This window comes from Paralichthys olivaceus, chromosome 20 (genome assembly GCF_024713975.1).
Source record: "Paralichthys olivaceus isolate ysfri-2021 chromosome 20, ASM2471397v2, whole genome shotgun sequence".
Lineage (NCBI taxonomy): Eukaryota > Metazoa > Chordata > Actinopteri > Pleuronectiformes > Paralichthyidae > Paralichthys > Paralichthys olivaceus.
This window is the reverse complement of record NC_091112.1, coordinates 172,305-186,308: the sequence shown is the minus strand read 5'-3', so window position 1 is coordinate 186,308 and position 14,004 is coordinate 172,305. Positions and strand designations below refer to the sequence as shown.

The window sequence follows — 14,004 nt, the reverse complement described above, 5'->3', positions numbered from 1 at the left end:
CTGAATTTAAACAAAGTTCACACTGAGAGTTTGAAATGTGAGATGAGAACCAGCAGGGGGAGCTGTTGTCTCATTAGTGACTGAACCATCATGTTAAACTGAAGCTGACCTCTCACCTCTGACCTTGGTCTGTTTGACGCAACAGAGTAAAAGTCTTCGGTTTGTTCTCATCCACACTTTACGATTATTTCAGTTTTCAGCTCCAGAAGGAAACAAACAACTTTACTCACAGTCAGGAAACAGGTCAGAGGTCAAGAAACAGGTCAGAGGTCAAGGTCAGGAAACAGGTCAGAGGTCAAGGTCAGGAAACAGGTCAGAGGTCAGTCCATAGTTTGGCACAGAAGATAAACTTTTGTCCAGGTTTGGTTTTCTTTTATTTAAAGTAAAATATAAATCGGAGCAGGAGGAAATTAAAAAGATTTTTAAACCTCCAGTGAACAAACTTCAGCTTCACTGTTTCTCATAGTTTCATCCTTAACCACCGTTTGGATCAATTATACTAAATGTTATTTTTGTTTGACTGAATAAACATCATTTATGAGTTTCTGTGAATATATATACAAACATATATATATATATTCTGTATAAACACAGAACTGACATTTTAAATCTTAATTATTATAAAGAAGTCAAAATGACTGTTTGACAGCAGGTGGCGCTGTCGGGCTCTTTGTGTTGGAAAATAGGCTACCGTGAGTTTCACAGCGCGTTCACGAGCGAGAGCATCTGCCTCCATGGGCACACGCACACGCACCGGGAGGATGCTGCTTCGGTTTAGAAAACAGAGGAGCTGAAGAAGAAGAGGAAGCGACTCCAGGATCCACCGGGCACCGACTCCAGGATCCACCGGGACCGACTCCAGGATCCACCGGGACCGACTCCAGGATCCACCGGGCACCGACTCCAGGATCCACCGGGACCGACTCCAGGATCCACCGGGCACCGACTCCAGGATCCACCGGGACCGACTCCAGGATTCACCGGGCACCGAGCTACCGTTGGGCGGGCTGCACCTCCTCCCCGTCGGTGTGAGAGAACCGGAGGAAGGATGAAGAAAAGCAGCCAGAGCAGGAGAGTAAGAGACGTTCATGTGTTCCTCATCTTCATCATCAGTCTGTAGCATCTACTCCTCCATCCACTCCTCCATCTACTCCTCCTTCTACTCCTCCATCCACTCCTTCATCTACTCCTCCTTCTACTCCTCCATCCATCCGTTCATTCATCACAGGCCTGAGACTAACACTCATTATTCATCATTTTATGTTTCAACATTTAAACCAGATCTCATCAGTGAATCTGTACAAATAGGATCTGTGTATTATTATTATTATATTATATTATAATTATAACTATTATTGTTATATTGTTATTATTATATTAATATTATTTTATTATTATTATTATTATTATATTATTATTATTATTATTATATTATTATTATATTAATATTATTTTATTATTATTATTATTATATTATTATTATATTATTATCGTTATATTATCATTATTTCATACATATACATTTTTTTACTCTTTTTCTGAATCAGGGTAAATTAAACCAAAGTCAGACTAACGTGAACTTATTTACTGAATGAAACCATTTGATTGGCTGTTTAGACGAGTCACTGAAGTCTATAGAAAACGTCTCCTCGTGTAGTTTGTATAGAAACGTCTCCTCTGGTAGTTTGTATAGAAACGTCTCCTCTGGTAGTTTCTATAGAAGGTGACTCCTCTGGTAGTTTCTACAGAAGGTGACTCCTCTGGTAGTTTCTACAGAAGGTGACTCCTCTGGTAGTTTCTACAGAAGGTGACTCCTCTGGTAGTTTCTATAGAAGGTGACTCCTCTGGTAGTTTGTATAGAAAACGTCTCCTCTGGTAGTTTGTATAGAAACGTCTCCTCTGGTAGTTTCTATAGAAGGTGACTCCTCTGGTAGTTTGTATAGAAAACGTCTCCTCTGGTAGTTTGTATAGAAAACGTCTCCTCTGGTAGTTTGTATAGAAAACGTCTCCTCTGGTAGTTTGTATAGAAAACGTCTCCTCTGGTAGTTTGTATAGAAAACGTCTCCTCTGGTAGTTTCTACAGAAGGTGACTCCTCTGGTAGTTTGTATAGAAGGTGACTCCTCTGGTAGTTTGTATAGAAGGTGACTCCTCTGGTAGTTTCTACAGAAGGTGACTCCTCTGGTAGTTTCTACAGAAGGTGACTCCTCTGGTAGTTTGTATAGAAACGTCTCCTTTGGTAGTTTCTACAGAAGGTGACTCCTCTGGTAGTTTGTATAGAAGGTGACTCCTCTGGTAGTTTCTACAGAAGGTGACTCCTCTGGTAGTTTGTATAGAAGGTGACTCCTCTGGTAGTTTCTACAGAAGGTGACTCCTCTGGTAGTTTCTACAGAAGGTGACTCCTCTGGTAGTTTCTACAGAAGGTGACTCCTCTGGTAGTTTGTATAGAAGGTGACTCCTCTGGTAGTTTCTATAGAAGGTGACTCCTCTGGTAGTTTGTACAGAAGGTGACTCCTCTGGTAGTTTGTATAGAAGGTGACTCCTCTGGTAGTTTCTACAGAAGGTGACTCCTCTGGTAGTTTCTATAGAAGGTGACTCCTCTGGTAGTTTCTACAGAAGGTGACTCCTCTGGTAGTTTCTACAGAAGGTGACTCCTCTGGTAGTTTCTACAGAAGGTGACTCCTCTGGTAGTTTCTACAGAAGGTGACTCCTCTGGTAGTTTGTATAGAAAACGTCTCCTCTGGTAGTTTCTACAGAAGGTGACTCCTCTGGTAGTTTCTACAGAAGGTGACTCCTCTGGTAGTTTGTATAGAAGGTGACTCCTCTGGTAGTTTCTACAGAAGGTGACTCCTCTGGTAGTTTCTACAGAAGGTGACTCCTCTGGTAGTTTCTACAGAAGGTGACTCCTCTGGTAGTTTCTACAGAAGGTGACTCCTCTGGTAGTTTGTATAGAAGGTGACTCCTCTGGTAGTTTGTATAGAAAACGTCTCCTCTGGTAGTTTGTATAGAAACGTCTCCTCTGGTAGTTTCTATAGAAGGTGACTCCTCTGGTAGTTTGTATAGAAAACGTCTCCTCTGGTAGTTTGTATAGAAAACGTCTCCTCTGGTAGTTTGTATAGAAAACGTCTCCTCTGGTAGTTTGTATAGAAAACGTCTCCTCTGGTAGTTTGTATAGAAAACGTCTCCTCTGGTAGTTTCTACAGAAGGTGACTCCTCTGGTAGTTTGTATAGAAGGTGACTCCTCTGGTAGTTTGTATAGAAGGTGACTCCTCTGGTAGTTTCTACAGAAGGTGACTCCTCTGGTAGTTTCTACAGAAGGTGACTCCTCTGGTAGTTTGTATAGAAACGTCTCCTTTGGTAGTTTCTACAGAAGGTGACTCCTCTGGTAGTTTGTATAGAAGGTGACTCCTCTGGTAGTTTCTACAGAAGGTGACTCCTCTGGTAGTTTGTATAGAAGGTGACTCCTCTGGTAGTTTCTACAGAAGGTGACTCCTCTGGTAGTTTCTACAGAAGGTGACTCCTCTGGTAGTTTGTATAGAAGGTGACTCCTCTGGTAGTTTCTACAGAAGGTGACTCCTCTGGTAGTTTCTACAGAAGGTGACTCCTCTGGTAGTTTCTATAGAAGGTGACTCCTCTGGTAGTTTGTACAGAAGGTGACTCCTCTGGTAGTTTGTATAGAAGGTGACTCCTCTGGTAGTTTCTACAGAAGGTGACTCCTCTGGTAGTTTCTATAGAAGGTGACTCCTCTGGTAGTTTCTACAGAAGGTGACTCCTCTGGTAGTTTCTACAGAAGGTGACTCCTCTGGTAGTTTCTACAGAAGGTGACTCCTCTGGTAGTTTCTACAGAAGGTGACTCCTCTGGTAGTTTCTACAGAAGGTGACTCCTCTGGTAGTTTGTATAGAAAACGTCTCCTCTGGTAGTTTCTACAGAAGGTGACTCCTCTGGTAGTTTCTACAGAAGGTGACTCCTCTGGTAGTTTGTATAGAAGGTGACTCCTCTGGTAGTTTCTACAGAAGGTGACTCCTCTGGTAGTTTCTACAGAAGGTGACTCCTCTGGTAGTTTCTACAGAAGGTGACTCCTCTGGTAGTTTGTATAGAAGGTGACTCCTCTGGTAGTTTCTACAGAAGGTGACTCCTCTGGTAGTTTCTACAGAAGGTGACTCCTCTGGTAGTTTCTACAGAAGGTGACTCCTCTGGTAGTTTCTACAGAAGGTGACTCCTCTGGTAGTTTCTACAGAAGGTGACTCCTCTGGTAGTTTCTACAGAAGGTGACTCCTCTGGTAGTTTCTACAGAAGGTGACTCCTCCCTCTGACTCTGTGTTTCAGGGCGTTCAGGACTCGGGTCAGCCGGCGGTTCAGCAGCTGGAGAAGGTCGGCTGGATCAGGAAGTTCTGCGGTCGAGGGATCTTCAGAGAACTGTGGAGGAACCGATTCGTGGTTCTGAGAGGAGACCACCTCTACATCTCTGACAAGGAGGTGAGTCCACGGTTCATCATGAAGTTTGAACCACGTGAACTCTCTGATGAAACTTTCTAACTTCAGGGTAATGAAGTTTGAGAGTTCTGACACATCTGTCAGCATCTGGACGAGCACCACCATTAACTGTTGTTAATCAAGCTTCAGCTGGTTGCCATGGTAACATCATGATCGCTAGCAGCATCAGCACCTCCAGGCAGAGTACTCCACAGTACCACAGTACTCCACAGTACCACAGTACTCTAATCCTCCACAGTACTCCACAGTACCACAGTACTCTAATACTCCACAGTACTCCACAGTACCACAGTACTCTAATACTCCACAGTACCACAGTACTCTAATACTCCACAGTACTCTAATACTCCACAGTACCACGTCAACACGTGTTTCTCTGCTGCTGTTTGTGTTCTCACATCCTATCGATCATATCCTCACTGATATTGATGAATGTTCAACACCAGCATGTACACGTGACACACACACACACACACACACACACACACACACACACACACACACACACACACACACATCAATGTGAGGACATTTTGTCTGACCCTCACAAATTCAATGGACTTGATTTTAGGTTTATGTCTAGGGATAAGGTTAGGGCATGCATTATGCCAATAAGTGTCCTCACAACTATAGAGGTGTGTGTGTGTGTGTGTGTGTGTGTGTGTGTGTGTGTGTGTGTGTGTGTGTGTGTGTGTGTACATTTAAAGGGACAGTGCAGTTTATCAGTTCAGGATATTTTGATGTTTTCTGACGTTCATCATTCGAAACTAAAACTTTTTCTGCTTGAAACTTGTTTTTTAAAATCATGTTGTGTAGTAAACTCAGGTGATGCTGGACGTGGATGCAGATGTTTATGTGTCAGTGTCTGTGAGGAGATCATGGATATAAAGGATCAGCAGCAGTGTGTGTTTTCTTCTGCAGGTGAAAGACGAGCGTAAAGCGCAGGAAGTGATCGATCTGGCTGATTACGAGCGTTCGGAGGAGCTGAGGAAAGCAAAGAGTCGCAGCAAGAAGAACCACAGTCGCTTCACGTTGCTGCGCTGCAGACGGCCGGGGAACACGGTGAGTCAGGAGGATGCTACAGAGACGGAGAAGTTTCTAACCCTTTCGCACTCAAACGTGAGATGAGCTCTACGAGTTTAGACGCTGTCAGATGAACTAGAAAAGATTTTTATTGGGTTTGTGTTTTAAACAAAAACCTGATTTATTAGTTTGTGTGGAAGATGAAGATGTTTGAGCTCAATCACGTTGAGTCATTAAACACAGTCGGAACAACTCAGATCGTCATGGTGACAGTTTGGTGCTTGTTATCGTCATGGTGACAGTTTGGTGTATGTTATCGTCATGGTGACAGTTTGGTGCTTGTTATCGTCATGGTGACAGTTTGGTGTATGTCGTTGTCATGGTGACAGTTTGGTGTATGTTATCGTCATGGTGACAGTTTGGTGCTTGTTATCGTCATGGTGACAGTTTGGTGTATGTTATCGTCATGGTGACAGTTTGGTGTATGTTGTTGTCATGGTGACAGTTTGGTGTATGTTATCGTCATGGTGACAGTTTGGTGCTTGTTATCGTCATGGTGACAGTTTGGTGTATGTTATCGTCATGGTGACAGTTTTATTGTGGCAACAGGAACAAACTTTTGTTCTCTCAGTTTTTCCTTTTTCTGTCTTTATTCCTCTTCATCCTCTCGTCCTGTGCTCGGAGATTACACCCCCCTCCCTCCCCCGACTCTTACTGTCACGCCATTGGTGGATTTCCTCGTACATCCATCTCAGGAATGGTGGATGGGATTTGACATTACCCGCCCACCCTGCCTCGGCTGCAGTGATTGGCTGAGCTGTTATTTTCCTCCTCTGAAAAGGTTTAATCCACAGAATCCCATTAGTCTGTCAGAGGACGAGTTACAGCAGAATAATCCCTTCACATGTCAGCTGCACTTTATTACAGACAAATGTTCCTCACCACGTCTGTGTCCACGTCTACAGACGTGGTGTTCACGAACACATGCTTTTTTGTTTAGTCTAATGTTGCTTTACAATTAGTCATGATGCCTTTTGTTTTTACACTTTTGCGTTGTTGTAGAAGTGTGCTGTACAAATAAACGTACTAAAGTACAGCGGACTCTGTGAATCGGAGACGTTACCGCTTGTTTCTGTGTTTTTGTTTGACTATATTTGTTTAGATGAAGTAACTTTTCTTTTGTCTTTTTGCAGGTTCCTAACCTCGTGTTTTTAGCAGTTAGTCCTGAAGAAAAGGAATCATGGGTCAACGCCCTCAATGTGGCAATAATCAAAGCTAAGAACCGAGTTTTAGACGAGGTAACTTACACAGACTTCAATAAATCACCTTCTCAAGAACTGAACATTGATTTCATTGATTTCATTGTGTCCTGTTAATAAAGCTTAAGTCAATGTCATAAACATGTGATATTATAATATATATATTATAATATCACATGTTTTCACCTTGAGGCAGAAGGTGTTATGTTAACACTATTGATGGATTCTCCCAAAAACCTGGTGTGTTGTGACATTTCAGAGGACACTGATCCGTTTGTGTGTTTGAGTCCAGGTGACCATCGAGGAGAACAGTTCACTGGCTCATCCCACCAGAGACCGAGCAAAGATCCCTCATGGCCGCCGGCTGCCGACCAGAGGACACCTCCTGGCTGTGGTACTGGGATTTCTTATTATCAACATTAATATCTTTATCTTCACTTTAGCCATGTTGTCCTCTAATCTCTCACCCCAGGCATCTACCTCCTCCCATGGCATGCTGACCCTCGATCTGGTTACTGAGGAGGACGGGTTCTCCCCAGACTACGATGGCAACTCTCGGGAATCCTGGCAGAACTTTCAGGTTGACCTGCAGAAGGGGGGACAGGTCGTAGGATCTTGGGGGGTTGGGGGTCGTCAGCGGGCTGGCACCGATGTCTCAAAACTCAGGGTGACCTCCAAGGAGCCCAAGGTCAAGACTGGCAGTCTTCCCAGAGGTAGTGAGTGGTCCTGGGGTAAACAGTCCCACCTGGAGGCCTCCAAGGTTCAGAAGACCCAGCAGGTGCAGGTTGGTAAACTGAACCTCACAGATCACGTTGCTCCAGTCTGAGACCTGAACACCACAAGCATCTGAAACACAAACTCAGCTACAGGTGACAATTCATTCTTTACTGATGGTACCAACTAGTGTAAAACCTCCAAAAACCCTGAGCCGGAATCTTAGCACGCCGCTCTGAGAACGTTGTTGGGAAGCATCAGGGTTCAGTGGACCAAATTCTTTTTTATGCTCAATTTAGGTTTTTACACAAATACACATTTGTGCACCTTTTTTTCTTGTTGGATAATCGGCAGACTTCAACTTACCGTTTCTTTTCAGGCTCAGTCTCGAACTCCACAGCCCGGAAAGAGGTTCAGCGTGCAGGGCCGGAGTCGCTGTGCCTCTATGGATGAAGTCCTTTCCTCCAGGTAATAAAAAAAACACTGGAACAAATCAATTCATTCCACTCAACATTTATTTACTTAATATTTACCGTCCAAGTTTATCTGAATTGCATCGTAATCTTGACACATTTGAGCTGCTTCCTTCCATGTACCATGTCCGAGTCTGGGTGGTGTCCGCAGACTAAGACAGCAGCCTCATCAAATCAAATCAAATCAAATTTCATTTGTATCGCCCAAATTGACAAAACACATTTTGCCTCAGAGGGCTTTACAATCTGTACAGGGAGAGACAGAGGAGGGATCCCTCTCCCAGGATGGACAGACGTGCAATGGATGTCACGTGTACAGAACCAGCCTCTTCTAGTTGTCCCTCTTGTGAGTTGTGGGACTGACACAGCTTCTCCTTCCACTTGGACACGAAGGATTTCTGATCAGATCCCAGCCGTTCTTTCTCCGATCTTCATCTGCACATCAAGTTCTTGTCTTTCCGGGTGAACCCAGACTGCTGCAGGACAAACATTTATTTTCTACTTGTGTCCTGGATTATCTATCAGTTGCACATTTCAAGTATCTGAAAGAAGATGAAGTGAAACTAACGGCTGTGATGGACCTTTCGTAAAATATTAAGTATTGTGATGTTAATGGGTCAAAATGTTCAACCACTGCGCTGACTTCCTAACCTGAACCACTAAAATTTGACTCTATGTTCAGTCTTGGTTATAAAATGAAACTGTCCTCCTCTCCCTCTTCAGACCAGCAATGATTCGTTCAGAGTTGCGGTCTGTTCTTCGTCGCTGTCCCACTGAAGAGGAGGCTGGGGGCGGGGCTTCGGTGCAGCCGGTCGGTCAGCTGCAGAGCCTCATTGCTCAGAGGATGCAAAGAGCTCAGGAGCTGCTGGAGGAGATGAGACTACAGGTTCGACCTCTTCATCTACCAATCGTATCGATTCATCTTTTGTACGATAGAAGCCTCGAGTCACAGTCAAGACTTATACTGAGTGTCTTGATTGACAGGAATTGCAGAAAGCCAAAGCAGAGCGAGAGCGAGGCGGCAGCTCACCGTACCTGAAGGGCATCGACTCCCCTCGACTCCATCACCTCAGGGGCTCTGACTCTCCTCACTCCAGGTCAGTTCATTAACATTTGATAATGATATATTGATGTGTGAACAAAAAGGATCAATGTTTAACTGGCTGTTGATGTCCTCTTCAGCAAGTCATCAGGTTCTCCGAGGAGCAGGAGCAGCGACTCTCCTCGCCTCCGAGGCAAGGATTCTCCACGTCAGAGAGGAAGAGAGTCTCCTCGATCCAAAGCCAAGAAGAACCGCTGTAAAGGGACCGACTCACCTCGCTCAAGAGGATCCCATTCCCCTGCTGCGAAAGCAAATGACTCCCCTCGACTGAAAGATTCACCTCGACTGACGACCACAGAGTCACTACGACCAAAGAGCTCCGACACCGTTTTCTCACCAAATTTCAAGGGCTCCTCCTCCAGCTCCTCTGGTCCCAACAAGGACGACTCTCCTGTTTGGAAACTGCCCGAATCCCCCCCAAGAGGATCAGACTCCTCTGGGGTTAAAGGATCAGATTCACCACAAGGCAGCGAAACAGACTCGCCTTGTCTGGAGAGCAGCAAGGAGTCGCCCTGTCAGAGTCAGAAGAACTCCCCGAGCTTCTCTGGTTGCTGTGAGTCATCTCAGGCCAAAACATCTGACAAACAGTGTTTGTCTCCGCCTTCGCCAGCATCACCTCCCTGCCTGCTGTCGGAAGAGGACCTGGAGGTGGAAAGGAGGCGTGCTGAGGCAGAGCGCCTCCTGGAGGAGGCCATGTCATCGTGGAAAGAGGCTCAGGAGGTGCTGCAGGAGGTGAAGGAGCTGCAGAGCCAGACGCTGCGGCGACAGCGTAGGAGGACCTACGAAAAGATGGCAACAGCGACGGTGGAGGGGTTGCCCTCAGCGAGTTCTGCAGCAGAGGAGGACGACACGCCGGCGTCGCCGACGTCACCTGAGGACGACGACGAGTCCGAGACACCTTGACGAGTGTTTTTTATATTTATTGAAACTTTTCCAGCAAGTTTTTCAGCAAGCGTGTGCACAAATTAAAGGCAGGGTTTTAAAACATTCAGGATGTTTTAATTCTATCCCTTCAATGTTTTTCATCTTTTACTGTGAGGACAGTGGGATTCACAAAAACACTGAAGCAAATGTGGATTATTCCGAAACCAGCAATCTACAGTTCTTCCCAGGAGGTTGAAAGACTTTAACTCTACAATGCACTAGACCGTCACACTCGATTCATTTGAGTAGATTCAGTTTCAGTGGTTCTGCATGTTTTTCTCTCGGTTTGTTGAAAGTGAAGTTTATTTGTTTTCTTCCCTTCGTGGGTTTTTTAAAAAGATGTTTAAGATTTTGAAAATGAAAAAATACGGTTTGTCATGAAAATAATTTTTTTCTAAACAAGGATGTCAACATTTTTACACTGAGTCTTTTTCAATGACGGCACTAAAGAGCACTATGTTTCCTATGGGCACGCGGGGGGGCTGTAAATGTCTTTTTAATAAGGGTCAATAAGAACTCAATTATCTGTCACCTGATTTAATGCTAATTTTGATTATATCTCTTACTGTCTTTGTGTGACATTTCTTTCAAATTCTAAATCTATAATTTCATCGTAGCCTCAAAAATCTTCTTCCAACTCAATGTTGATATTTTAATCTCGAGACATTTTCACAGAGAGTTTTGTCAAACTACAACGAAACTCAGGGAGTGACGAGAGAATAAGCAATAATGTCGATAAGAGACGAAGACGAGTTTACATGTTCATCAGTTCTGAGCTGAAACAGGAAACATGGTTGGAAACTCACTCTGTGAAATACGAGGTTTTATGTGAAAGAAAACTTCTCGGCTTGGGACGAACTGTTAAATGTGTCAATATGCAACATAACTGAAATCCTGATGGTCTGATGGTTGATTCTCACACGGACCTTCATGTGGACGGAGCTGAATAAAGCTGATGGTCGAGTCGTCTGACCGAGCCTGAGAACAATGTTCATTTTAAAAGTTGAAACAAATCCAACATGGAAGGTAACTGCAAACTCAAAAACAGGCCACAGATATAAACCGATCAGCTGATCAGAGAATAAACAATCTAATGAAAGGCTTGATATTTACGGTCAATTAACGAAATGTAGCTGATGTCACGTAAGTGACGACATCTTTGTGTTGTGGGAACGTTACTCACTTCAATACAGTAAGAAATACTTATGATACATAACACTGAAACTATCCGTCATATAGTTGTGTACTCATTTTTAAATGGCCTAAATTAAAATCACTGTGAGTTTAAATATCTAAAACTCTATCAGAAACACGACTGTACACTGCAGTCCGACATGAAATAATCTATCTCTTTATTAAAAAATACACTTTATCACTAAACCTTGGTTTTAGAAAAGAACAAAAAGAGCCACAGAAGAATCAACTCTTTAAATACGTCTCAAACGTCAGCTGATAAGCATCAGTTAAAGAACAATGACTCCATTTACTTGTGTTTGTACGTTAACGTTAAATATTCATATTTATCAGTCACTGAGGTTTTAACAGTTTTTACATAATTTAAAAAGAAAAGCGACAGTCAGAGGTCAAAGGTCATGATTCATTGTTCTGTGTTGTAGTGAAACGACGTCTTTATTTTTCTTCAGTTAAAGGTTCAGTGTGTAAAATTCAGGTGAAGTTTTCATGTCAATCATTGTTCATTGTTTTCTTTACCCTGGAATGGTCCATTTATATTTAAACACCTAATATTTAAATACTTTATATTGAAATACTTATTATATTATTATTTATATTATTATTATTATATTTACATCAGGAGCGGGTCCTCTCTACGGAGGCAGCCATGTTTTTTTTACAGTAACTCAGACTGGACAAACTAAACCTTTTGAGTTTTTATGAAAACTGAAGCTGCCACAGGTTCTCCTTTGTGTTTGGAAGGGGGGGGGTATTCAGCTGCGATGTGAAACTTCACCACTAGATGTCACTACATTCTACACACTGAACCTTTAAAAGTTTGTGCACATTTTACGTAATGAATATCTGAAATGATTTAGCATCACACTGTGTTCACTTTGACAAAGTATGAAATTAAATTGTTTATATGTTTTTATATTTAACTAAAGCTTTGTTGATGTTTCTGAATGATATTGTTTGAATTGCTGCAATGCATTGTGGGTAAATGACCCCAAAAACTCACAAAAACATTTTTCTGTTTTGAGAATCGAGACTTTACACATAAAATAAAAGAGAATGTGAAGAAAGTGACGGAGGGAAGATGTGATTTCATTCTGTAAAATACATTCAGCTCTTGAGTAAAAGTACTTAGTTACTTTTCACAGTCGCTCTTTTACTTCCTGTGACAAAATGACAAAACATGATTCAGAGGTTAGAAATAACAAACTCTGGTCACATGATCAACCGTACGATTGGACGACACGACAGCTTAGAATGAGATTCATTCGTTCACACACACACACACACACACACACACACACACAGAGATCAATGAGCTGTGATGAAGAGCAGATGTAGGACAAACAGCATCGCTCCATCACACAGCTCCACCTCTGCAATGCTCACTGTGTGTGTGTGTGTGTGTGTGTGTGTGAATGTGTACGTGTGTGTGTGTGAATGTGTACATGTGTGCGTACATGAGCGTGTACGTGTATGTTGAGTGTGTGTGAGTGATTATTTATGCATGTGTGAGCATTTCTTGACGACTAATCTGCAGCTGTCGTGCGTTCTGTGTTTGTGTCTGAAAACCACATTTTAAATAAACGCTTCACTGACCCAGTTTCACGTCTCGTTAGCTTAGCTTAGCACAAAGACAGGAGGCAGAGGGACACTGTTAGCATAGTTAGCATAGCATTTGAGCTTGATGTGCATTTTGATTTTTTTGCAGATGGAACCTTCGTCTGACAGTTTGTATGAGATGCTCCCACTCAGGGGCTTGAATAACTTCACGATCTCCAGGGGCCCCGTCACTCAGAGGGGCCCCGTCACTCAGAGGGCCCCGTCACTCAGAGGGCCCCGTCACTCAGAGGGGCCCCGTCACTCACACATTAAATAAATGTTTCTGTCATTTCAGTTCTTCTCTCTCTGATGTTTGTTCAGATGTTTCTCATCAGTTTGGTTTGAATCAGTTATTTATGATATAAAAACAGTTGAGATGATTGACAGCTGACACTGACTCATGGAGGTGGAGACGAGATGATTGACAGCTGACACTGACTCATGGAGGTGGAGACGAGATGATTGACAGCTGACCTGAGTCTTTATTTACGTCTGATTTGACACAAATGATTTCAACTGTTGAGATCAATGTTTCTTTATGAGAACAAACGTTCAGTTTCTATAACACATGAACAGAAGCCACCTGCAGGGGGCGCTGTAACCATTCTCACTGCTTTTGGCTTCACACTGGATTTCACTGATGACTGTTAAACTACAGGAGTGTTTGTCTGAAGGTGGCCGAGCAGCTGCCGTCAGGACCCCTCAGACTCTTTAAATCACTTCTTAAAACCCATTTTCAGTGATGTCATCTTACATGTTTTATGATTTCACTTGTTTTTATTTGAAAACTTTTATGTCGAATCTTTTAGTAACTTCGTTGATAGTTTTTTTCTGAAAACAACATTTTGAAAGGCGCTACAGAAATGATGACGATCGTCTGTTCTCGAGAGTGATGAGATGTAGTTTATTACTCTGATGAAAACAGTGGAGGATGATTCATGTTCACATCAGAGTCTGATCAATTATTTACGCTGACGACGTCTGATGCTTCACTTTTAGTTATTTCCACTGCAGAGTGGGGGGGTGATGCATGTTTTATGAACTCTCTCTCTCTCTCTCTCTCTCTCTCAGAGGTGCAGTGTGTACCAGGTCAGTGTTACAGTTTGTCCTCATTTAAAACAGGAAGGATTATACAGGCGTGTGTAGTAAAGTGTTGGGGGATGGTAAATGTTCATTGTGACTCACGGCCCTGCAGCGTCTGTTCAAAGACTCGACCTCGTTTTTTC

General features: G+C 43.1%; 1 protein-coding gene across 2 annotated transcripts; it reads left to right on the top strand.

The window, feature by feature from the left end:
- The first annotated feature begins 781 nt into the window (after positions 1-781).
- On the top strand, positions 782-10,099 carry plekho1a (pleckstrin homology domain containing, family O member 1a). 2 transcript variants are annotated; one of them, XM_069516494.1, is made up of 10 exons: positions 904-1,075; positions 4,326-4,475; positions 5,415-5,555; positions 6,710-6,814; positions 7,068-7,169; positions 7,248-7,559; positions 7,869-7,957; positions 8,686-8,848; positions 8,947-9,059; positions 9,145-10,099. In XM_069516494.1, exons 1-10 carry the CDS (start codon positions 1,049-1,051, stop codon positions 9,965-9,967), a joined length of 2,025 nt encoding a protein of 674 aa, XP_069372595.1. In that variant the 5' UTR covers positions 904-1,048; the 3' UTR covers positions 9,968-10,099. The 2 variants fall into 2 exon arrangements, with proteins under 2 accessions (XP_069372596.1, XP_069372595.1); XM_069516495.1 differs by having other exon boundaries at positions 782-1,075; positions 7,068-7,559.
- The last annotated feature ends 3,905 nt before the right edge of the window (positions 10,100-14,004 follow it).